At 32.3% G+C, this 26,532-nt stretch overlaps 2 protein-coding genes across 2 annotated transcripts; one reads left to right on the top strand and one right to left on the bottom strand.

Moving 5' to 3' along the window:
• The first annotated feature begins 14,886 nt into the window (after positions 1-14,886).
• On the top strand, positions 14,887-21,057 carry LOC112765975 (phosphoenolpyruvate carboxykinase (ATP) 1). The gene is made up of 12 exons (XM_025811834.3): positions 14,887-15,363; positions 15,630-15,802; positions 16,223-16,376; positions 16,486-16,570; positions 18,493-18,593; positions 18,724-19,022; positions 19,133-19,306; positions 19,383-19,448; positions 19,766-19,944; positions 20,157-20,326; positions 20,410-20,578; positions 20,666-21,057. The coding sequence occupies exons 1-12, from the start codon at positions 15,077-15,079 to the stop codon at positions 20,807-20,809; spliced, it is 2,001 nt and encodes a 666-aa protein (XP_025667619.1). The 5' UTR covers positions 14,887-15,076; the 3' UTR covers positions 20,810-21,057.
• Positions 21,058-22,669: 1,612 nt separating this feature from the next.
• On the bottom strand, positions 22,670-25,145 carry LOC112765976 (ubiquitin-fold modifier-conjugating enzyme 1). Its single transcript, XM_025811836.2, has 3 exons — positions 24,567-25,145; positions 24,419-24,480; positions 22,670-23,027 (listed from the first exon to the last, which is right to left on the bottom strand). The coding sequence occupies exons 1-3, from the start codon at positions 24,897-24,899 to the stop codon at positions 22,898-22,900; spliced, it is 525 nt and encodes a 174-aa protein (XP_025667621.1). The 5' UTR covers positions 24,900-25,145; the 3' UTR covers positions 22,670-22,897.
• Positions 25,146-26,532: the final 1,387 nt, after the last annotated feature.

Genomic DNA, 26,532 nt, shown 5'->3' with positions numbered 1-26,532 from the left:
GAGCATATCACTTGGGAAACCCTATCTGAGAGCTCAGCAATGGGAAATTGATCACTCCACAAAGAGTGAGTGTTCGTCCCAAGAATGAATCCATGTAGCCGTCTCTGGCGATCAAACACAGACTTGCCGCTACCAGCGAAGGAGAAGCGCATTAATCACAGCGCGCCAAGCAAGGAAGAAAACCCCTTGACTCCCTTTGACCTTTTTCCATAAAGATAGGCCCAACAACCAAAGCCCAAACTTCAAACAAGAAATCAACAAAACAATCGCAGAAAAGCTTGCCTGCCACTTAAGACACAGAGACAGACAAGTTTGGGGGCTATGATGTGTACCCCATAAACTCGAAGATAAGATCAGCATTGAAACCGACCATAAAATCCGGAAACCAACGCTCACAATCGAAGCAACCACCTGACCGAAATCACACCAGTCAAACGCTATCCCCTAGCCGTTATTAACAGCAACGAGACTCACTATTCAAGCCCTTAATATCGGAACAAACAGGCAGAACACGGCACTACATTCATCTATAAAACCAAACACCAACAGCCCAAGAAGGACAAGTTACTGATACTCGCTCTAACTTATTTCGTTTATTCTCTCATAATTCCTAATCTTACTTGAGCGTTGGAGTGCTTTTTGCAGGTGCTCCGGCCACCGTGTTTCAAGAGGCCGAGGTTTCCTTGTCACACCACTCCCTGGACGAGATATAGATCTTCCTGGAAGTTAAGCAGTCAACTTAGATGTTGTATACCTCGGCTTACTCTGGACGGAACAGTTAGGTAATCAATAATATAATAGTCAATTTCTATCAAGTATATAAAAATCATTTTCTTTTTTTCTTTCACTGTCTAAATGTCTTTGATCCCTTCACTACCGCTGCTTCACCTCTTCGGTGCCGCCACCATTATTTTTTCTTTTGGTGTTGGCATCTCTGCCTCTTCCCTTGCACTTGCACCCACATTTCCCTCCTCTAACAACCACCCATTTCTGTCTTTTGCTCACACTCACATCCATACCCCAAATCTTATCACTTCTACTTTCCAATGCCATTCACTTTTAAAAAACTCAACGTCTTGAATTTAAAATTATTTTAAATTTGATCCTAAACTTAACAACGATCATCCTGAAATACTTTTCGATGACGAAATAATTACGTAATTGGATGGAGGCTACGGATAAAATATCGTTGTTTTATTTTTTGCGCCTAAATAAAATATAAATGACGTCTTTTAGGTACTCTTAAAATACTCTAAACGATGTAAAAAAATCGCACAAAATATCCTAAAAGACGTCGTTTATGTTCTATTTGGGCACCAAAATTAAAACGGCGACATTTTACCAGTGCAGCATAACTTTCATTGTGCCTCCGTCCAACTACATCATTACTCCGTCACCGAAAAATATCTGAGGGACAACCGTTGTTAATTTCAAAAATAAATTTAGAATAATTTTAAGTTAAAGAACGATATTGAGACTCGACTGCAAATTTAGGACCACTTTGAGTATTAACTCTGAGATTTGTAGTGGAAGTAACAGTGAAAATAGGCTAGCTTATATCAAGCTTCACTCTTAATAGATTAGACTTGCAAAAGAGTATATTAAGTTATTAACTTAAGTTTGGTATATAGTTTAGTATAGACTTTTTAATGAGTATTAAGTCTGACCTGTTCTCAAGTTTGGTCTATCCTAAAATTTTTCAATAGTACTAATTTTTTAATAAATAAATAAATAAATAATGCCAATATACAATATTAAATTTAAGTAATGTTGATATACAATATTAGATAAATAATGTACATATATAATTAAAGAGATAAATAGCTTAGTAAATAAAGGTATTCAAATATTATAAAAGATTCAAGTTCAAATCCTTGCTATTATATTTTTATTAGTATAATAAAATTCTATATATTTTCACAGCTCTAAACCGACCTAACAGGCCCAATTAACTATTTCGTAAGTCAAGACTTAGTTTATTAAAGAACTTAGATTTTTAAAATAGTCCGAGCCTAAATCTATTTTCTATCAGACCAGGCATTTGATTCGATGGTCCCAAAACGTTTGGACCATTAAATGGTTCCATAACAAAACATGTTTTTTAAGTTTTTCAATAACGATTAAATAGTCTATTTCTAATTTTAATTACAAATTAACCTCATATATTTTATTTAATTATAAAAATTATTTTTTATTTTATAAATTATTATTTTATCATTCATCTATTATGTTTATTAATAATAAAAAATAAAAACAATAACGAATTAGATCTTCCATTAATTGGAATAGCCAAAAAGTTTATTAAAATCAATGGACGATCTAATTCGTTATTGTTTTTGTTTTTTATTATTAATAAACATAATAGATTAATGATAAAATAATAATTTATAAAATAAAAAATAATTTTTATGATTAAATAAAATATATAGAGTTAATTTGTAATTAAAATTAGATAAAAACTATTTATCAATTATTAAAAAATTTAAAAAATATGTTTTGTTATAGGACCATCAAATCTAATACCCTTCTAAGTAGAGGTGATGGATAAAAAAATGAGACTAAACTCTAAAATTTAACGGTAGTATTGAGAGACTGATTAAAAAAGAAAAGGGTAAACTTATAAAAAAATAAATATGTAATTGTTATCTATAACTTATTTAGTTATGCTATAAATAGCACTATGATATAGTAGCATGAATACGTATAATGTAATTGAAAATTATGGTTTCTTTCTTTTGTCCTAATTCTAAAGATTTTTATTTAATTTTCTCTAATTATTTCTCATTCTTCATATCTCTTGATACAATATCATATCAATTATGCATAAATTATCAAATTAGATAGAATTTAATTAAAATATAAAATATATATTAAAATAAATTAAATAACATATATTTATACATAAATATATATAATAATATATAGTTAATTTTATAACTAATTTTTAATATATATTATTTTTGTGTGAAAAATTCTTCAAAAACATGTAAAGTTTAAGGTGAATGCTATACATTTGAAAAAAAAAAAATAGAAAATAGTCAAAATACAGCACTCTTAAAAAAAATACGGTTAGAAATAACAAGTAAATTAACTAGTTTTGGACTTTTGGGTTTTTATTTTTTATAATCTATTAAAAAATAGTTAATCTAATTAAAAGGTTATCCTTTTAAATCTGAATTATTTATATAACATATAATAAATAAAAATTTTAAAATTTGTCTATTAATATGAAATGCAACACTTCTTACTTCACAAAGAATATTTAAGAATAGAAAACATCTGAAGATAAAAAAAATTAAGTTAAAGCAAACATAATATTCAACATCCACATACGGTTAATAAAAGAAAAATATTGTTACATAAGTGTCAAATCATATATTAATCTAGTTAAAAAGTATTAAACTTTCATATTTTTTTTTTATTTTGTACTAAATAAATAATTGAAGAATAGTTGTGTCAACTTTTTCTCTTTTTTTATTATCTCTCTTTTTTCTTCTTTTTATATTACTACTAATTAAATGTTTTAGCATGTTCATATTTGATAATTCGAAAAATCAACAATCTACAACAATAATAACAATAAAGTCTTGTCCCATTAAATAAAATTGACTACATAAATTATTGAGCTCTATCATATATCATGTCTATAGAAAAACCGTTTACACCACAAAATTACAATTAATTAAACAAACTTTCAAGGAAATGTTAAAAAGGCATATATATCATAGAAATTACAAATCGACCAAATTAAAGCTTGGTTTGGTAAAGCTTTTCGAAGAGGTGCTTGTGCTTTTTACAAGCTCAAGCTCCTCATTTTGTGTTTGGTAAATAAAAAATATCATGTGCTTGTACTTGCATCTTTTAAAAGATTGGGGTACTTTTAAAAGTGTCTAAGATAGAGCTTTTCAAAGTTGGCTTGTGCTTTTCAAAATTTAAAAGTCTAATATAACTTCATATGTTAATTAATTTTCAAATTTAATGCTTGCATTTATGTCTATTATAGTATTTTTAAATTTTAAAAGCTATTTTACCAAATGCAATTGTTGTTGCTTGTGTTTATTAAAAATAATTTTTAATTTAATTTATCAAACATAAATGTTACAACTTTTAAGAAGTTATCTTCTAAAAGTTAGCTTTTATAAGCTACTCTTAAAAAGTAAAAGCTTTACCAAATTAAGCCTAAGTGAACCTAAGATGTTTGGTAAGAACATATTGCTTAGAGAGACCACCATTACTTGATGTGCAAAATCATGATGCAAACAAAACATAGTTTCATTTCCAATCCCAAGCAAACATTGTTTCAGAGATATTTTGCTACCTGTGCCCAACATCTGTAAATAGCTCCGACAACCTTAACTTGGTTCACACTATAGTTTCTTGTTACAATTACATTTTCTCCTCCAACCTTATGGTTTAAGCATTTGCAGCTATGTTCTTACACACACGTCTTGCTGAGGCATTGACTAGTACAATGAGTGCTTCTCAAATTTGTTTCATAAATAATCAATGTTTTATGCATTCCAACTAATTGTGATTTTTATTGAGTTGTCTTTGGCTTGAAATAACTTTCTTTCCATTTATACAGGAATCATGGTTTGTGTCCTAAGGTATACTTTGGACTACTCTTCTCCAAGTGTCACTCATATAATTCCAAAAAATAGAATGATATGAATTACTTTGTGATTTCAGCATATGAATTACCCAGCCAGATGCTTTCCAATTATGAATGATATAGAATTTGATGGAGTAATTAGAACCTTAAAGTAATATAAAATAAGAGAAAAGAAACTCAGTTTCTTCTCCAAAGACAAAGGCAGTATTTGCTTAGTAGAAGACCACTTTGATAAAGATACTAAAAATGTCTTTTTTTTTTTTAAGATATTTACATATGTCATGATATTATTGGACTTTTTTATTAAACTGGTTAATAATTTATTTTTTAATAAATCATAACAAAATCGGTTTATTATAGCAACAATAATAAATTTAATTATCCGCATTATAATTATTAGACCTGATTTGATTCGATCGATTTACACAATCTGAACCGAATCATGTTTAAATTTTTTGATAAAAAGACAAATATATTCCTAATTTTTGTTTCGAAAAAAACAAGAAAAAAACATAGTCCAGTAAGTTTTGTAAATTAGTCAATTCGACTGAATCTGATAAAAATTGGTTTTATTCTGATTTGTTAAGAAATTTAAAAATAACCAATTCATTAATACGTTCAATAATAATACGACACATAACTGTCTTTACAAAAAGACATTTTATGCGTCTTTGTGAAAGCATCCTCCTTGGTTAGTATCTATGTCTATCACAAATATAGATATAATGACACATGTTTATCATTTGATTAGTTAAAACACAAATTATTGGTAAATCCAGAAGGATACAAAAATATGTTGGGTTTTTGGGCTCCCTTCCTATGTGGAGAAAAAGCCCAAATGCTAATATCCAAGCCCATGAATAGTTGAAGTGGCTGAGGTGAGTTAGGGTTAGATGAGAAAGAGGTCATTTTGCAAGAGAACACCAAACACTAGAGAGAAGAGAAGAGAGAAAGTTATTTTCGCACATACACAAAGCTATCTCTGTAAATTGGTCACTGCAGATTTGTTAACCGTTGGATCGAGCTCAAATTTGAACAGAGTGTTCTACACATCTGGTTCTTTGATTTCACCGTTCGGATCTTCAATTTGACATCTGTAAATAGAGATATTGGCCACGCACAATAGCTCTATTTTTGTGGTATTTTCATCTTCTTGTTCTTGTTTTGAAAGCTTTGAAGCTTGGGTTGTTTGGCTTGTTGTATACACGTTTTGTGCAGTAATTTGTGACTCTCTTGTACCCTATTTTTCATCATAGTGAAGCTATATCCTGGTCTTGGGAACTCGTGGTTTTTACTTCTCTCATTGAGGAGGTTTTCCACGTTAAAAATCTTGGTGTGTTAGCTTGTTTCTAATTTTTGGTTTATGTGATTTTTCCGCTGCTATTGGGTATTATTGTGCTAGTGTTAATACTTGTTGTGAGTGGATATTGTTGCTCCTCTAATTCTTGCAAGTAGGAAATTGTGTTTTATTTCTATCAATTGGCATCAGAGCTCAGTTTTGGGTATTTGGTTATAACTTGCTTGAAAGATGGAGGCAAATAATTCTAATAGGATAATAAGTTTGAATGACACTAATTACCATCTATGGAAGAGAAAAATGAAAGATTTGTTATTTGTCAAAAATCTACATTTACCCGTATTTTCTACACAAAAACCAGAATCTAAAACAGATGAAGAATGGGAGTTTGAACACCAACAAGTTTGTGGTTTATTAGGCAATGGGTGGATGATAATGTTTATAATCACATTGCTAATGAGACTCATGCTAGAACTTTGTGGAATCAAATTGAATCCTTGTATGCTTCCAAGTCTGGCAATAATAAATTGTACTTGTTGAATATGTTGATGAATTTGAGATACAAGGAGGGGTCACAAGTATTAGATCACTTGAATGAATTTCAAGGGGTTCTGGATCAGTTGTCAAGCATGGGAATCAAGTTTGAAGATGAGGTTCAAGGACTGTGGTTGCTAAATACTCTACCAGATTCTTGGGAGACATTTCGTATCTCTCTTACTAATTCTGCTCCAAATGGTAAAGTGAGCATGCAACTTGTTAAAGGTGGCATTTTAAATGAAGAGATGAGAAGGAAGACGCAGAATTCTTCGTCACACTCTGAAATGTTAGTCACTGAAACCAGGGGGAGAAATTAGAATAGAGTTCAAAAGGGTAGAGGTAAAAGCAGGAGCAAATCCAAGGGAAGATACAAGAATGTTGAGTGTCACTACTGTCACAAAATGGGTCACGTTCAAAAATATTGCTATCTTTGGAAAAAGAAAAACAAAGGTAAGCAAGAAAAGAAGGATGATAGTGGTAATGATCGTGTATCTTCTATTTCAAATGATCTTTTTACTGTTGATATTGCTGATTACGAGTACAAGGTCAATCTTGTTTCTGATGATGAGTTCAGCTGGGTAATTGATAGTGGCGCCTCAATACATGTTACACCAAAGAAGGAGTTCTTCACTTCTTATACTCCAGGTAATTTTGGAGTACTTAAGATGGGTAATGATGGCTTGGCCAAGGTCATTGGTGTAGGAGATGTTTGTCTTGAGACCAATATGGGAATGAAGCTACTACTTAAAGATGTTAGACACGCTCCAAATGTTCGCTTGAATTTGGTTTCAGTTAAAAGGCTTGATAATGAAGGTTTTGTAAACACTTTTGGCTTTGGACAATGGAAGCTTACTAAAGGCAACTTAGTGGTGGCTCGAGAAAAAGGTACTTCAAGTTTGTATGTGATGCATGCCATGATTGCAAAAGGTAGTGTGAATGCGATTGAAAGTAAGGAAGTTTGTAGCTTGTGGCACAGAAAACTTGGTCATATTAGTGAAAAAGGACTTAGCTATTTGGCTCGAAAGGATGCTCTTTCAGGTTTGAAGAATGCAGAGTTGGAGAAATGTTCTCGTTGCATGGCTGGCAAACAAAGAAGATTATCCTTCAAGAAGCATCAACCTTCAAGAAAATCAGACTTCTTGAAATTGGTGCACTCCGATATTTGTGGTCCTTTGAAGGTACGGTCCTTTAGCGGAGCTATTAACTTTATTAATTTTATTGATGATCATTCAAGAAAGCTTTGGACTTATGCTTTGAAAACAAAGAACCAAGCTTTGGAAAAGTTCAAACAATTCCAAGCTTTGGTTGAGAGGCAAACAGGTAAAAAGTTTAAATGTATTTGCACTGATAATGGTGGTGAGTATTGTGGACCATTTGATGTGTATTGCAAGAAGCAAGGCATTAGGCATGAAAAGACACCTCCTAAAACACCTCAGTTGAATGGTTTGGCAGAAAAGGATGAATAGAACATTGATTGAAAGAGTTAGGTGTATGCTTACTGAAGCTAAGCTACCTAAAGTCTTTTGGGGTGAAGCGCTACTTACAGCGGCTCATGTGATTAATCTGAGTCCTACAATTGCTTTGGACAATGATGTTCCGGATCATGTTTGGTCAGGCAAAGATGTCTCGTATGGTCACTTGAGAGTCTTTGGATGCAAAGCATTTGTTCATGTTCCAAAGGATGAGAGGTCCAAGTTGGATGTGAAGACAAGGTAGTGCATTTTTATTGGGTATGGTCAAGATGAGTTTGGTTACAGGCTTTATGATCCAGTTGAAAAGAAGCTTGTAAGAAGTCGTGATGTAGAGTTTGTTGAAGACCAGACCATTGAAGACATTGATAAGGCAGAGAAGAGTCAATCACAAGAGAGCAGTGACTTGACTGATGTAGATCCAGTTCAGCCGCCTCCTTCGTCAGAACAAACAGAGAATCAAGATCAGGAGCATATGCAGCAAAATGAGCCTTTGGTTCCTAATGACCAGGAGATGGGAGATCCAATTGATGCTCCAGTTGATGATGATGCTGATAATCAACATGAGTTACCTGAAGATCCACCAGGTTTCCATCCTAGGAGGTCTACTAGAGAGCGACGAGTGACGACCTTCAACGAGGTATCCTTCTAGTGAGTATGTAATATTTACTGATGGATATGTGACCTTGACTGATGGGGGAGAACCTGAATGTTATGCGGAAGCTATGGAAGGTGACGACAATAAGAAATGGTTTGATGCAATGCAAGATTAAATGAAATCCTTGCATGATAATCAAACATTTGAGCTTGTGAAGTTGCCAAAAGGGAAGAAAGCTTTGCAGAACAGGTGGGTTTATAGGTTGAAGCATGAAGAAAATTCTCAGTATCCAAGGTACAAGGCTAGATTGGTGGTCAAGGGCTACAGGCAGAAAAAGGGAGTTGACTATAATGAAATTTTTTCACCGGTTGTGAGAAGATCTTCTATTAGGACTGTTTTGAGTTTGGCTGCAAATCTTGATTTAGAGATAGAGCAGATGGATGTGAAAACTGCTTTTCTTCATGGTGATCTTAAAGATGAAATTTACATAGAACAACCTGAAGGTTTCATGGTAAAAGGCAAAGAGGATCATGTTTGCAAACTGAAGAAGAGCTTGTATGGCTTGAAGCAAGCTCCAAGACAATGGTACAAGAAGTTCGAGTCTGTTATGGCAGAACAAGGCTACAAGAAGACTACTTCTGATCATTGTGTATTTGTTAAACAGTTTGCTAGTAATGATTTTATTATCCTTTTGATATATGTTGATGACATGCTTATTGTTGGTTAGAATGCTTCTAGGATTGATATGTTGAAGAAGCAACTTGCAATGTCATTTGCAATGAAGGACCTTGGGCCAGCAAAGGAGATTCTTGGCATAAGAATCGAGCGTGATAGAAAGGAGAAGAAACTTTGGTTGTCACAGGAGAAATACATAGAGACAATGTTGCACAGGTTTCAAATGGAGAAAGCAAAGGCCGTTAGTACTCCTCTTGCTACACATTTCAAATTGAGTTGCAAGCAAAGTTCATCAAGTGATGAAGAGAAGAAAGACATGGAAAAAGTTCCATATGCATCAGCCGTGGGTAGTTTAATGTATGCTATGGTGTGCACAAGACCGGATATAGCTCATGCTGTTGGTTGTGTTAGCCGTTTTGTTTCAAACCCAGGAAGAGAGCATTGGAATGCTGTAAAATGGATAATGAGATATCTTCGTGGTACTTCTAACATGAAGTTGTGTTATGGAAGTGATAAGCCTATTCTAGTTGGTTACACTGACTCAGACATGGCAGGAGATATTGACTCTAGAAGGTCCATTTCAGGCTTCTTGATCAACTTTGTGGGTGGAGCTGTGTCTTGGCAATCAAGATTACAAAAATGTGTTGCTTTGTCTACTACTGAGGCCGAGTTTATTGCCATTACCGAAGCGTGCAAGGAGATGCTTTGGATGAAGAAATTCTTAAAGGAACTCGGGTCTACTCAAGAGAGGTATGTGTTATTTTGTGATAGTCAAAGTGCTATACATCTTGGTAAAAACTCTACCTTTCATTCTCGATCCAAACATATTGATGTGAGGTATCATTGGATACGTGATGTTTTGGATGCTGAGTTGTTAGAACTTGAAAAGGTTCATACTGATGAGAATGGTTCTGATATGATGACCAAGGCATTACCAAGATGGAAGTTTGAAGTTTGTTGCTTAATCGCCGGATTGGCGGTTACCTCCACATAGTCGTGAGGGGGAGATTTGTTGGGTTTTTGGGCTCCCTTCCTATGTGAAGAAAAATCCCAAATGCTAGTATCCAAGCCCATGAATAGTTGAAGTGGCTGAGGTGAGTTAGGGTTAGATGAGAGAGAGGTCATTTTGCAAGAGAACACCAAACACTAGAGAGAAGAGAAGAGAGAAAGTTATTTTCGCACATACACAAAGCTGTCTCTGTAAATTGGTCACTGCAGATTTGTTAACCGTTGGATCGAGCTCAAATTTGGACAGAGTGTTCTACACATCTGGTTCTTTGATTTCACCGTTCGGATCTTCAATTCGACATCTGTAGATAGAGATATTGGCCATGCACAATAGCTCTGTTTTTGTGGTATTTTCATCTTCTTGTTCTTGTTTTGAAAGCTTTGAAGTTTTGGTTGTTTGGCTTGTTGTATGCACATTTTGTGCAGTAATTTGTGACTCTCTTGTACCCTATTTTTCATCATAGTGAAGTTATATCCTGGTCTTGGGAACTCGTGGTTTTTACTTCTCTCATTGAGGAGGTTTTCCACGTTAAAAATCTTGGTGTGTTAGCTTGTTTCTAATTTCTGGTTTATGTGATTTTTTCACTGCTATTGGGTATTATTGTGCTGGTGTTAATACTTGTTGTGAGTGGATATTGTTGCTCCTCTAATTTTTGCAAGTAGGGAATTGTGTTTTATTCCTATCAAAATATACAAAGACAAAAAATTTGTATACTACATAGAAGAATGAAATACTAATTTTGAGATATTAACACTATTTATATATATATATATATATATCCTCATTTTAAATTCATAAATCCTTCTCATATTTCTCTTCTTATTATCTTTTTTTTCTCTCTTTCTGTTTATCTCTCTCTTAATTTCTCACTCTCTCGTTGTCTTTTTCCTCCCTCCCTCCTACGTAGTATACCAAAAGTCTCTCTCTATACCATGTTTGTTTTTGGATCTCTGTTTTCTTTTATTTGTATATTTTTTTATTTATTTGAATTTTGATTTCAATTTTGAAAAAGTGATTTTGTGTTGATTGGTTGGATTGAATTTGTTTTTAGATTAAAATTTATATTTAACGATGGTAGTTTAATTGAGATGTGGTGATGAAATTTGTGACGGAAATAATATTAAATTTTTAATAAGATGATGATTTATATGTTATGTCTTAATAAAAAAATTATGTATTATTATGTCCATATTTTTATGTTTATGCCTTAAAGAGATACACAAACTAAATGCAGCTTAAGATAACATTAGACAAGCTTATATTTTTCTCAAAAAGATTATTTTATTCTATTGTATCAAAAGAGGAGAAAAAGAGTTGCATGAAATATTTTTAAAATACTTCTAAATTTTATTTTGTTTCAATTTTGTCTCAAAATTTTTCAATTTGTATTAAATATATTCTTAATGGTTAATTTTTTAATAAATTTAAGACCAATTCAACAACAATTTCATAAGAATAACCTTAAACACAATCAAATCAAGCATAATTTTCATACATTATTGTTTGATTGGTCTTAAATTTTATTAAAATTTAGCCATTGAAGATATATTTGATGCAAATCAAAAAATTTTAGAACAAAATTAAAATAAAATAAAACTTAAAAATATTTTTAAAACTTTTGCCAAACTTTAAGAATAAAAAATATACTTTACCCTTAAATTTTGGACCTGAATCAATGTCATTCTTCAATGATCAATGCGATCCCTATTGAAGTTTTTGGTTTCTGGGTATGTCGTAGGGGTGTTATCGGTTCGGTTTGGTTCGGTTTTGGACCAAAATCCAACCGAACCGATATGTTCAGTTCCTACAGACACACAATCGTTCGGTTTGCTGCTTTTACAATAATCGAATCGAACCAACAGCGGTTTGGTTCGGTTGGTTTTTTCGATTTTTAATTTCTAATGAGCAAAATATGAATCACAATAATTAGAAGTTTAAAATAGTCAATAAACTGAAATAATAAGAGTAAAACATTAAAATGGTTAGGGGTTGGAGATTGTTGTTGTTAGGTTAAAAATTAAAATGGTTAAAACATTGAAATGGATGCATATCTTCGGTTCGATTCGGTTTCTATCGAGCCAACCAAAAACCGAACCGAACCGATCGATTTTGTTAGGAAAAAAAACCGATTTTTTTTATTTTTAAATCGATTGTTATAATTTTCGGTTCGATTTGCAGTAATTTTCGGTCTGATTTCGTAACTTACGCCCCTAGTATGTCGTGTGGGGAATAATTTCTATTGGGACTTTAAATTGGACCTTTTAAATTGGGCCCAATGCAAGGATAATTACTTCCTTTAGTCCAAAAAAGACACTTCATATAAGCCCAAATCCATAGTGCCCCGCTAACAAAGATTCTACTCCTGTAAACCAAAAAAAAAAAAGATTCTACTCCTGTGGCCCTGTCCAAAAAACGAAACCAAGATTCTCCTCCAATAAAAAACAATCCAAATCAATTTGGGTTGGTCAAATAGTCAGCTCACTCGTCCGCTTAAATAAGTGTCGGGAGTTTGAATCCTATCTTGTGCATGCAGCTCGCCAGTGACAGACCCTTAAATGAAACTCAGATCTACAATGAATTAGTTCTTAATCTATCGGGTTGAAGAATACCGTAAAAACAAAACAAAAAGTCTGAATGTATATCTAGAAATATAAAAACGATTATTATCCAATATATGGTCCACATGCATGTCATTCTTAGGAAGATACTGACTTTCAACCGTCCAAAAATTTGAAACAGCGAAGAAGATGACGAGGCCGATGAATCAAGATTCAAGACAATAATAATATGCATTGATAAAGTTCAAGATTGTGACTAAATATGAAATTATTTGCTGTACATTAAAATTTATTATTAAAATTAATCAATAGTATAAAATATATTAAAATATAAAATATATATTAAAAATTAAATTAAATTATAAATATTTTTATACACCAATATGTGATAATTAAACTAATAACTAATTTTATATTTGCATATATCATTTTTTATAAATATAATTATTTCTATTTATCAATTTTGGTGGGTATGAGTTGTAAAGAGGTGTAGTACACTTTTCAAAATATCATAATATATAATCATTTCAAATTTTCTAATTAAAAAAGTTATCCACATACTGTTAAGTAGTTTTCAATAAAAAATATATTTGTTTACTACTAAGTTTAAATTTAATATATTGTTTCGATTTATATAATTATTATCGGACTTACTTATAAGTAACTTTTATTCTTTGTTGAAAGGAAAAAAAAAAAAGTAGTTCTATACTTCTATCTAAAGTGCTAACATTTGTATTTACAATTATAACTACATAAGGTAATGTTATGATATTACCGTTTTTTTTAGCTTATATATTTACATATACAGTTTTTTTTTTTTTTTTGTAAATTAAATTTAACTAAGATAATTTAACATCAATAAAAACTATTTTTCTCATTTTCACTCATCCGTTTATTTAATTTTTATTGTTCAGTTTGATTAGATTTTATTTATGAAAAAAACTTGTTAATTTCTTTTTAATTTGCATTCATTTACCACCGTAATGAGGGACAAAACTGTAAAAATAAAATCGCGATAAAATAGACTGATTTTTTAAAAGATGGAACAACATTGTGTATAATACTTTGTGATGATAATTTAGTGTATTTTTTTATATGAATATTAATAAATAATTTAAAAGTCAGATTTGAGGAATAATATAATTATTAAAAAAAATTGATCTTCAGATTTTACAAAGGCTGAAACTTTAAAATTTAATGGAACACAAATAGAGGAATGGAACATAAATTTAAAGGTCAAATTTGTGTATTTATAAAAAAAATAAAAATCTACAAATCTAAGAGTTATATTTGTGTATTTTGAATCTAATCTGATTTATTGATATACATCATAGTAAAACACACCAAGTTTTAATAATAATAAAAAAAATACTAAAAAACTATCATAATTTATTATTTTTTATTATTATTTAATTATTAATTTAATTTAATAATTTAATAATATATTTTATCTCATATTTTTACATTTGAATAATAAATTTTAATGATATTCTAATATTTTTTATAATAAAAAACACTTTTGTTTGTCTAATATTAAAATAAATAGAATAATGTTATGTGTATATTAAAATCATCTATCAAAATCAGTCATCAATATAAAATATATGTTAAAATATAAATATATATTAAAAATAAATTAAATTATACATATATTTATACATTAATATATTGATAGCTGATTTTAGTATACAAATAATATTTTTGAAATAAAAAAGTGAGTAAGATGAGGATGCTATATATCTATGATGCATGGACAGGACACGGGACACGACACGACACGGGACACGCCGACACGTGAATTTTAAAATCTTACATGACACGGGGACACGCATATATATAAAATATAAATTAGTTTTTAAATAAATTGTAATGATATTTTGATATTTTATTGATATTAAAATATAAATTAAAAATTTTAATTATTTTTAATGTCTTATTTTAATTATATCAAGTATTTAAAATATTTTTTATTTTAATAAATAATAATATATACTATATATAAATTTATTTTAAAAGTATATGTTAAGAATAAGATTGGACACGCGAACACGTGATAGTATTTAGGTGTGTCCAGACGTATCGGAGAAAAATTTTTTTTTTTTATTAAAACACGATTAGACATAACAAATACACGTATCGGACGAATGTCGATGAGTGTCGTGTCGAAAATGTGTCCGACACGCGGACATGAGCGAAGTGTCCGTAGCTATATATAAAGGAAAAAGGAGAGAGTTAAATTGCATAACTTAAACTTAAAATTAGTTGTGGCGTTCAAGAGAAACAAATCTGACACGTGGTTTAGCAGAAAAGAGTGTGAAAAAATGGCGAAGAAGGAAGCATCAACAGAGAACGGTTTCAGCTTCACGAGAAGCGCAAGCAGCAATGCCCGTAACGGCCTCGCTAGGATCCAAACCCATACCAACACGCCGGAGGTCTGCCACGACGACAGCACCCCTCCGGTGAGAGCCCAAACCATTCACGACCTTCACTCTCTCCAGAAGAAGAAATCATCTGCCCCCTCCACTCCCATCACTTCTTCTTCAGCCACCTCTCCCTTTTCCACCATTCTTGAAGAGGAACGCCAGCGCCTTCAACTTCAATCCATCAGGTACACTTTCAACTGGAATGGATCCTCTCAATTTTTTTTAACAATTGAGAGAATAGAGTGTGATTTTTTATTATTAATTTTATAAGTAATACTAAAAATAAATATGAGAGAGAAAACAATAAAAGATTAAAGATTATATTTTACATTCTCAATTTTTTTTTATCAATTGAGAGGATTCTGTTCCCCACCTTCATCAGCTTTGAGTACTACTTCGCGATTATCATGACCGATAGCCGATAGATAATTTAATATGTTTGACTGAATAGCGCGTCATTAGCGTCGTTGACTCGGGAGACAGGGCCTAAGGTGGTGAGAGGAGACCCTGCTAGCAAGGTTGTGACTCATCATCACCATGATCATCATTATATTACTCCTACCTTTGATGCTAGTGACAGTGCTCTCAAATTCACCCACGTTCTCTACAATCTCTCTCCTGCTGGTAAATCGATTAACCCTCTTCTCAGATTTTCAAGATCTCAATTGCACCAATTACATATTTGAGATTGACAAAAGTGCATCATATCAGGACTAACATGGTGCATTTTTGTTAATTTCAAAGACATAGTTATGTTAGATTACCGTGCGAAATTCTCGATCATCATAGAGATTTCGGGAGGAATCAAACAGAGAGAACATGAGATAAAAAAAACGTTAAGGTCTTTTCATCTTATGTTCTCTCTCAGTTGATTTTTCCTTGAAATCTGTCTAATGGTCGAGAGTTTCCCACGGTGGCCGACTAGTATAATCATAATTTCGGAGACTATTTTAGGGAAAGCGACTGAATCATTTTGTTACTAATCTTAATTTTTAGAGACTTTTGTTACTAATTGACGCTTGTGTGTGTTTTGGTTTGGTGCAGAGTTGTATGAACAAGCGATTAAGTATGAGAAAGGATCGTTTATTACGGCAACGGGAGCATTAGCCACACTTTCGGGTGCAAAGACTGGACGGTCTCCCAGAGACAAAAGGGTTGTGAAAGATGAGTCCACTGAGCATGATCTTTGGTGGGGCAAGTAAGTGTTAGTTAGTTACTGATCTTATTCTTGAGCTGCTTGGTGATTAAAATCGATGATTAATCTTGTGTTTTGTAAACCCAATATTCATTAATCCATTCCATTTCAGGGGCTCACCTAATATTGAAATGGATGAGCACACTTTCTTAATCAACAGAGAAAGAGCAGTTGATTACTTGAATTCCCTTGAAAAGGTGAGAATACAATGTTTGATTGATCCGGTTTTTCTAGAAGAATTAATAAATAGACTCAGTGTTACTCGTATTTTAATTAAACCATTTTTTTTTTTATTTTTCAAACTTGAACCGTGTCAAAAACACATCAGAACCGTGAAATAAGGAAATTATATTAGATTGATAGATAGTAGTATATAGTTACGGCTTTATCTATGCCTGGATCTTTGGGATTGGTAGCTTCCCACTCTTTTTCTTAGTGATCATGACTCATGAAGTATTTAACAATTTTGCTGAGCGTAATGTTCTTTTGAGTGTTAATAAAAAAAATAATGTTCTTTTGAGTTTATAGTAGATCCGCCAATGAGTAATAGCTCAAATGACATAGTCTCTCCATACTCATTTAAGAGGTTGCGGGTTCGAGTCTCCTATCTTTAGACAAAAAAAAAATTTAGTGGATCCAATCGGAACCGAGTAAATTTGTGATTCAATTCACACTTAAAAAAAGATAAGAAAAATATAAAATCATCGGAAAACTTGCACAAACCACAAAGCAAAAAATAGAAAATAAAAAAATTGCTAATCGAACGGATCAAATTCATTTTTATACACCATTAGTAATACAAATGTCAGCATCTTAAATTAAAACAAAAGGAGATATTTGTTGTGAGCTGTGAGGTGTTGCCTTTCTTTATTTCATTGCATTGACGGGGTTTGACAGAGATAGATTTTTCCAATTTTTTTTAAGGTGTAATTTTTTGTTATTGAACATTTTTTTCGTAATCCCAGAAAAACTATAATAAAAAATTATACTTTACAAAAAAAATTAAGAAAATTTATTTTCCTGTAATCATGATACATAACACGGGGAACATGATTTGTGACCTTTTCCATGAAGTTGACTTTGATGGTGAACGTGTCACTGAGTAATCAGATAAGTTGAGAGAATTAGGATAAGGTACAAGTCACAATTTCTATCTTTCTATCTGCTTTCCCCAATGCATGTGACTTGGGATTCGATTTTGCGTGTGAGTCCCACCACCTCATTAGATAGCAACAGTTTTTCCCTAATTTGAGTTACCACTATTATATCATATAGTAGTGCGAAGTAATTTATTGTGTAATTAATTATGTAAACTTTTTATTAGAAATAAATAGTGTGTATGTATATCAATTTACGAATATAGAATTGTATTAGCAGGAAGGTACATCCTTTATATTCGTATTATTTTATTAGAAAACTTTTAAGTGTATTGGTACACTGATAATTAAGATCAACGATTAAAATTCACTAAAATATCAGTATACAGATATACTTAAAAACTTTCCTATTTTATTTATAAATTACATAATCCTCTGATACGTCAGAACTAGAAAGTCACCAAGAATAATGTTACTTTTGAAATAAAATATTCATTGAGTGAGACCCATCACAATCCATGTGACTAAATTTAATATCTAGTTGGCCATCTTCAAGTTTGTTAACTCGCTTTAGAAGTTTCTTTTAAAAAAATTGGTTCTAAATAAAAGTGATTTAGCTAAGGTTTCTTGAGGAACAAGTAGGATTTTAGGATATGTAGTTACACTATAAAGACCTTAAAGTAACCAACTTGGGTTAGTCAAATAGTTAGCTTACTCGATAGTATAAGTAAGTCTCCGAAATCTTCTTATGTATGCAATAACTCATTGATCAGGTAAATAAATAGAGTTTAGATTTGTGGCGGATTAGTCATTGATCTATTAGACCAGGAGATACTGTGAGATATCAAAAATAAATAAATAAAGACCTTAAAGTTCAAATGGATTGTCTGATTAATTGGAAAATACAATGTAAATTTCCATTACTGTTTTATCAATAGTAGAAATCTGATATGATCAAGTAGGTCGTGATAATGATTATCTATGACTAGTTCTTTTAACTTTGTAAATTGATCTGAGTTCAGGTTTTTGTGAATGATCAATTTCTGAATTGGGACCCAGAACATAGAATCAAGGTCCGAATTGTATCAGCAAGAGCTTATCATTCCTTGTTTATGCATAATATGTGAGTAATGAAGCTGAGCTTTTGAGCATTAGCATATATTTCTATACAATCTTCAAAACAAAAGTTGAGTAGACAATGAAGAATGCTAGATCTATAAGAAGAACAATTTTAAGAGATTTTTTTTTGGCAGGTGCATTCGACCAACTCCTGAAGAGCTAGAGGAATTTGGGACCCCGGATTTCACTATATACAATGCCGGACAGTTCCCTTGTAATCGGTACACGCATCACATGACTTCATCGACCAGCATTGACATCAACATAGCAAGGAAAGAAATGGTCATCCTAGGCACACAATATGCTGGTGAAATGAAGAAAGGTCTTTTTAGTGTTATGCACTACCTCATGCCGAAGCGCAACATTCTCTCGCTTCACTCGGGCTGCAACATGGGAAAAAATGGCGATGTTGCGCTCTTTTTTGGATTATCAGGTGTAGTTGAATGAGTACCTTGTTGCTGTAGAGTCATCTCTTGCATATCCATCAATGTTGTAACCTATGTTGAGTTTTCTTTAACCCCTTTGATGTTGTGATCCTCATAGGTACTGGAAAGACAACTCTTTCTACTGATCATAACCGGTATCTAATCGGAGATGATGAGCACTGCTGGAGCGAAAATGGGGTGTCGAATATTGAAGGAGGTTGCTATGCAAAGTGTGTTGATCTTTCAAGGGAAAAGGAGCCAGATATCTGGAATGCTATCAAGTTTGGGACTGGTAACAATATTGTTATATTTTGGCAAAATATGCTTACCTTACACTTCACCTGATAGATGCTTGCCTCGTTGTGCAGTGGTTGAAAATGTTGTTTTCGATGAGCATACTCGGGAAGTAGATTTCTCAGACAAATCCGTAACCGGTAAGTATTAATAGATCCATGTCGAAGTAAAAAATGTTTAAGGATGTCAATCAAACTAACTGAATCTTATAGCAAGTGAGATCATAGCTGAACTTGTGAACTACTACTTTGTAAAACCAATAACAAAGTTATCATTGGAATTTTGTACATAATTTTTTAAGCAAAAGTTCCATGTCTAAAATTGCGGAAAATATGAAATTTTACAGATTACTGTGAATGATGAAATAACTATAATTGAAATAATTTATATACAAAGTAATGATTCAAAAATCTAGGATTTATACTATAATATTAGTTTGAATCTTTTGGTTTTGCAGAGAACACTCGTGCAGCTTATCCTATTGAGTACATACCTAATGCTAAGATACCATGTGTTGCTCCACATCCAAAGAATGTTATCCTTCTAGCTTGTGATGCATTTGGGGTTCTCCCACCAGTAAGCAAGTTGAGCTTGGCACAAACAATGTACCATTTCATCAGTGGCTACACGGCACTGGTAATTTGTGATACCTTTCATTTCTAAGAGCATTTACAGATACTCATGTTTGATTTACAATGTTTGAAAGCTATATATAAAAACAGAAAATATGTATGGCAGATGCTCATAGAACACACACTATTTGAGTATTTGTGCTTCAGAATCATGCAAGAATTAGTTAGTTGTTCGAAGAGTTGCTGTTGTAGTTAACTAAGTGCATTGTGAAACAGGTTGCTGGGACTGAGGATGGTATAAAGGAGCCACAAGCGACCTTCTCTGCTTGTTTTGGGGCAGCATTCATAATGATGCATCCTACCAAATATGCAGCTATGCTAGCCGAGAAGATGCAAAAGCACGGTGCTACCGGATGGCTTGTCAACACCGGCTGGTCAGGAGGAAGGTGCGGAATCAAAGACAATGCATATCAGTTTTTCATCTTTTGTAACACTGAATTTTCTTTTATCTTTCTCTATAAATTGGCAGATATGGAGTAGGCAATAGGATAAAGTTAGCATACACAAGGAAAATCATAGATGCCATTCACTCCGGGAGCCTCTTGAATTCAGAGTACACTAAGACTGAGGTATTTGGACTTGAGATCCCAACAGCAATTGAGGGTGTCCCTTCTGAAATATTGGACCCTGTGAACACTGTAAGTTGATATATTCAATGTTACTATTTTCTTTTTTAACCATCTTTTTTCTCTTGTCAAGTGTTATATTTTGGTTTTATTTTGCAGTGGGCTGATAAGAAGGCATACCAAGATACTCTTCTGAAATTAGCGAGTCTTTTCAAGAAGAACTTTAACGGATTCATAAGCTACAAGATAGGGACAGATCAGAGTTTGACAGAAGAGATTCTGGCAGCTGGTCCTACTTTGTGATTGCATTTGGAACACTTTAGACTAAGAAATGGACACAAGTTTCTGAATATTCCATCCATTATATGTTTGAGTTTCACTGAAAGATGATCATTTACATTTTATGTACCCTTTCATGCATCTGTCTGTATATTTGTTATTCTGAGCGAGTGTTATTACATATTTAGAATTTTGCATTATGAGGCTACGGTCTCTTCTCTTGGCTATATTTGAATTGAAGTGTGGTATTAAAAATACATCAATGTTCTGCAGATAGTTGGCTATAGCTATATTCATGGTTGTAGTAGTAACAACTTGAAACTAAGTCACCAATATCTCCAACACACTAACAATGCATGACAATGGACAGTGTTATTTGACGAGGGAAGTTTGGATAATTTTTTAAGCATGGTGGAGATGCCATATATGGAGGCCAAACATCAGGAATTAATTAAGCTCAACGGTTGATACCCACTTGAAAAAAAAAAATTAAAAAAGAAGAAACAACCCCTTAACAATTTAACTCGCCATTTTAATGAAGCGTAAGCATTGGAGTTTTTTTCCCTTTGACCAAGTGTTGAAAATTCGGAACTTGTTTGGGTGAGTTTTTAAAAAATAAAAATTTTTGGGTTATCTTTTGTTAAAAATCTTTTAAAAAGGTAAAAATAATTTTATGTTTAGATATTTTATATAAAAAGATCTTTTTACCTATCAATTATGTTTGGATTACAATATGATAACAATATTTTTTTGTTTATTTATTATGTTAACAATTTTTTTTTTTAGCCGATGAGTAATAGTTCAAATGGCATAGTCTCTCCATACTCAATTAAGATGTTGCGGGTTCGAGTCTCCTATCTTTGGTAAAAAAAAAAAAAACATTTTTTTAAAAAAACTTTTAAAAAATATATCAATTGTAACTTTTTAATAAAATATATATTTTTTAATTTTTCTAGTACTTTACTTTTAGGGTTTGTTTGAGTGAGTTTCTAAGAAAAGATCTTTTTTCGAGTTATTTTCTTTTAAAAGATCTTATGAAAAAGTAAGTAATTTTATGTTTAGGTATCTCATGCAAAAAGATCTTTTTTTTTATCAATTATGGGCTTGTTTGGGTGAGCTTTTAAGAAAAGATCTTTTTTCGAATTATCTTTTTTTTAAAAATCTTATGGAAAAGTAAAAGTAATTTTATGTTTGGATATCTCATACAAAAAGATTTTTTTATCTATCAAATATATTTAGATATAACGATATAAAAGTACTTATTTATTTATTTATTACATGAAAAATATCTTTTTTTAAGGAAAAAATATCTTTTAAAAAAAGATGTAAATTACAGCTTCTCAAAAAAAGTATTTTTTTTATTTTTCTAGTGCTTTTACTTTTATTACTAAAAATTTGCCAAATACGCTAAAAAATTAAAAAATATATTTTTTCATTAAAAAAAATCTTTTTTAATCAAAATAATGGCGCCCAAACAAGCACTATGTTTAGGTATAACAATATAAAAGTACTTTTCTGTTTATTTACTACATGAAAAACAAAGATATTAATTCCAGCTTCTCAAAAAAGATATTTTTTTATTTTTCTAGTACTTTTACTTTTACTACTTGAAATTTGCCAAACACACTAAAAAATAATAAAAAAGACGAAAAAAGATCTTTTTTTATCAAAATAATGACGCTCAAACAAGCACTTACTATTAAACATTTGCTAAACACACTAGAAAATAAAAAAAAAAACTTTTTTCATTGAAAAAAAATCTTTTTCTATGAATTTAATAACGGTCAAACAAGCACTTTATACTCACATTCAACATGAATAATTTTAAAATTTTGGATCAACTGTCTCATCTATTAAGGTGCCTACAAGTAATGAAGCGTCTCATTTTCCAAACCATTCGGTGATTAAGAATCATGTAGAGATATGTTGCATCAGAATAAATTATCCTTTGACAGAGTTTACAAGGGTCAAACTTTAAATATCAGAAGATACATGTATATAAGGAAGATCCTGTAAAATTGCTGTCACACAGCTAGTTTTATTTCCTTGGATCAATCCAGTAACATTAAAACTTGAGCTCTACTGTTACAGCTTTTACAAGAAATAGATTAACTAAGATTCAGTTGATGTGGTTGCATCGTCTTTGTGCTTGATCATACCAGAATCCACAAGAATGGGAACCTCTGCTGCAAGCCATGGGGCAAGGCCTAAGCAAAGTGCATGAGCTATGCCAAATCTGGGGCTGCAAAAGGTAGTCAAAAATAAAAAGAATATAACCATTTAGAATTCAGCATAACACGAGACCTCAGAATTCAGTATAACAGCGAGAGGTGCTCAAGCAAAATCTTCTATGAAAACCGAACTCAATTCATCAACAAAAATAGGTCATTTATATGGAGATTATGCAGGTTTTGATCTTTGCTATGCCACTATGAACAAAGAATGTAATTGCATTCCCAGGCAGAACAGGAAATATTTCAAATCACCAATCTTGAGATTGAAATAGAAAGCTCTACTCAATAATCTGCTTGTCACAAATCAAGCAATCTTATTGTGCCCAAGCAGTATAAATTCTGGATATTCAAGGTATTATGCAGGGTGGATATGATAATTAAGGACCACCGGGTATTCAGATCAAGGGTCTACTACTTTACTTTGGTGAATTGTACTGTGACCAGTTCAGGCAGTAAGCACAATCTGTTTCCATCTATTTTCTACAAAAGTACAAAATAATAGGGGTTTGTAGCGGAGGGAGTGGCAAGGAGTGGCCTGGCTAGATTTAAATGAACAATGTGCCGTAAAAGAAATTACCCTTCATTGTCATTCTATTACAGGTCACTCCCTCCCATTACTATGAAATCTTTCAAACATGGCCCAAAGTTGAAAGGAAAAAAACCACTTCAGCTATGTCACTCAATTCCTATGCGGTAAATCTTAAAAAATTTTCATATAACTCAGCATTTTCGTAACCATGTGTATCTATCTTTTCTGCAACAGGTAGCTAATCTAGTGTGAAACCTATTCTTTCGCAATCCATAGGAGCATCAACAAACAACAAGGGAACAGTACCTAGTTTCCTTTCCAGTAACGAAAACCATGCACAAACCGCCACATGCAGGGACACGGCCATACAACCATAGCCGCCATTATGCACAGGAAATAACAGTATCCCGTGGCAACAACCAAGTCTTTCTTTCCAAACTTAGTGAGCTCAAAAACATGAAATATAAAAAAAAAACCATTGTATCTAAAAAACAAGCATCCACATTGGTACGGGGCCAATTTCCCATCATTTTTTTGGGTCAGAACAACAGAGGCATACAACCCCAAACCACCATTATGCTTATGCACATAAAATAACAGCACCAATAATGGATCTCCTCCTCACTATCAATTTTTACATATAAGGTCAAGAGCGATCCTTCACCATACACAATCCATATACACTCAATTTCCAACAACCAAAGTTTTCCGCACTTGTAGCCATTGTAGCCACACCATAAATCATTGCTATAAACAAATCCACTCGAACATTCACTCTCTCTTTTTTTTCCTAATAGTTTCTTCTACATGTATACATTCCCAACAAAATAAATAAATAAATAAACAAACAAAAACGAAAAAAAAAAGTACCAGTTTTTGGCCCAAAGTGGCTTGAAGTGCACAGTCAAGCAAATCTTTCCACCTCTATACATCTGCAAGAAAAATAAATAAATAAATAAACACAAATCCCTAAATTCCCAAAAGAATTAAAATAATTAAGAGAGAAAAGAAAGAACACCTTCTGTGTCTTGCCGTCCAATTGAGGAAGCTCGAGCTCGGGGGCGGTGGAAGGGTAAGTGACGGGAATGTCGAATTGGAGGTCGAACTCGTACTTGAGGAGGTTGTGGACGTACCAGCACTTGCCGGTCCACCGTGTACCCTCGGGGTTTGCGGCGGAGATCCGGAACCAGTCGTTGTCGTTGGACTTGTTCATCTGAGTGTATGCGATGAGAGCCTTGTACTCTTCCTTCAGCCTCTGCGTCCATGCGGCGCCGTCGCGTGGCCCCGCCTTTGTTCCTAGCAGAGGGATCTTCGTCAGCGTCGACTTCGTGTTCGGGTCCCAACCTTCCATTCTCTCTCTTCCTTCTTAGCTTCAAAACCTCCTTCTCCTCCTGATTTGCGCTTCTTCTGCGTGCTAAAACGTTTGATACGTGATGTGATTCTATGCTTCGCTTTTTCCATTTTATATTTTCGGATCTTCCAAATCCCAAAAATATTCGGTTTCATCTTTTTGGAAAGAAATTTTAAATGAGAGAAGAATTAATTAAGGTTCATGAAACCGAATTAGCCATCCAACAGTTTTAGTGATTAGTTTATTAATTTATTAATTTAATTATGGTTCAACTAAAATAATCATTTTATAATAAAATAATAAATAAAATATAATTATAATTTATTATAAATTTTAAAATATTATTTAAATTAAAAATACTACATTCAAATTAAACACAGTAAAACGGATATCAAAATTTATATCTATAATTCATGATATTATATATTATATGTTATACAATAATAATTAATGAATTTGTTTAGTTATATCTTAATTTCTAAGTTTTTTAATTTAAAAAATAAGTATATTCTATTTTTTATTTTTAATATATATTCAGTTTAAATTAAATCTATAATATTAATATTTAAAAATAAATATAATTTATTATATGACCAAAATATAAATTATTAATATTTATTGGTTTAACAATATAAATGTAAAAAAAAAGGTTTAATTACTCTGTTAATCCCTATAGTTTCGCAAAATTTTTAATTAGATCCCTATATTTTTTTTCCTTTCAATTGGGTTCCTATACGTTAATTTTTTTTCAATTTAGTCCTTACCGTCATAAAACCGTTTGAAATAACAGAATATTCCATTAAAAAATCTCTATTTTTTGAAATACCAAAAATACCCTTTATATTTTGTCCCCCAAAATCAGAGAACTCTAACTACCCCTAAGTTATTCTCCTAAGTTCCCAATTGGATTTCTCCTCCGTCGCACTCTGCTGCCGTCTTCCATGGCGTCGTCGTCGTCCGTCGCTGGGTGGTCGTCGTCCCTTTGCGTCGCCCACGGGTGCTCTGTTCTGCTCCGCTCGTCCGCCTTGCCTATTGCATCCCCTCGTCCCGCCTTGCCTCACCGCACCTCGGGTGCCTTGTCTCGAATTGCTGCTCCTCGACTCCGTTTTGTTGTCTGGAATGGTTCTGCAACAATAGGTGATGATTGAATTTTGTTTTAGTTTTTCAACTATTGGATCGGAGGAGATGAAGGGACCAGGTGGCATGTGGGAAGGAAACCAGTCAGATGGCTTTCATTTGTTTGAATTGCAAAGATTGGGAGTAGAATGAACATGTGGATTTCTGTCAGCATTGGGTAATAATTCTTCTCAATAATGTCTTCCTCCCACTACACTAAGAACGGGAGAAATGTTATGCTTAAAACAACTAGTAGTCAAACGGCATCCTCTCCCGATTCTAATGCTTCAGGTACAATGTTGAGAAATCTTGATTATTAAATACCTCTAATTTTGCTTATGCTTATTTTTTGTTGCTACTTGTATGTAATTTGATTTTATTTGATTAGGTAACCAGCATCCTAAATGACAAGGAGAACCAATTGATCTAGTTGTGAAGCTTAGTTTGCTAAAATTAGTTTTGATTGTGTTAAAAAATTTTGATTATGAGTTCTGATTATGTATTTTATCTGTAATTA

The sequence above is a fragment of the Arachis hypogaea genome, chromosome 17 (assembly GCF_003086295.3).
Source record: "Arachis hypogaea cultivar Tifrunner chromosome 17, arahy.Tifrunner.gnm2.J5K5, whole genome shotgun sequence".
Lineage (NCBI taxonomy): Eukaryota > Viridiplantae > Streptophyta > Magnoliopsida > Fabales > Fabaceae > Arachis > Arachis hypogaea.
The sequence above is the reverse complement of the archived record's forward strand: the minus strand, read 5'-3'. Positions and strand labels throughout refer to the sequence as shown.

Coding starts and splice junctions, on each gene's coding strand:
- LOC112765975 (XM_025811834.3), top strand. CDS start 15,077: ATGGCGAAGAAGGAAGCATCAACAGAGAACGGTTTCAGCTTCACGAGA. Junction 19,023..19,132: donor GCTCTTTTTTGGATTATCAG/GTGTAGTTGAAT, acceptor TGATCCTCATAG/GTACTGGAAAGACAACTCTT. Junction 19,945..20,156: donor TCAGTGGCTACACGGCACTG/GTAATTTGTGAT, acceptor ATTGTGAAACAG/GTTGCTGGGACTGAGGATGG.
- LOC112765976 (XM_025811836.2), bottom strand. CDS start 24,899: ATGGAAGGTTGGGACCCGAACACGAAGTCGACGCTGACGAAGATCCCT. Junction 24,481..24,566: donor TGGACGGCAAGACACAGAAG/GTGTTCTTTCTT, acceptor TTTTTCTTGCAG/ATGTATAGAGGTGGAAAGAT. Junction 23,028..24,418: donor CCACTTTGGGCCAAAAACTG/GTACTTTTTTTT, acceptor TACCTTTTGCAG/CCCCAGATTTGGCATAGCTC.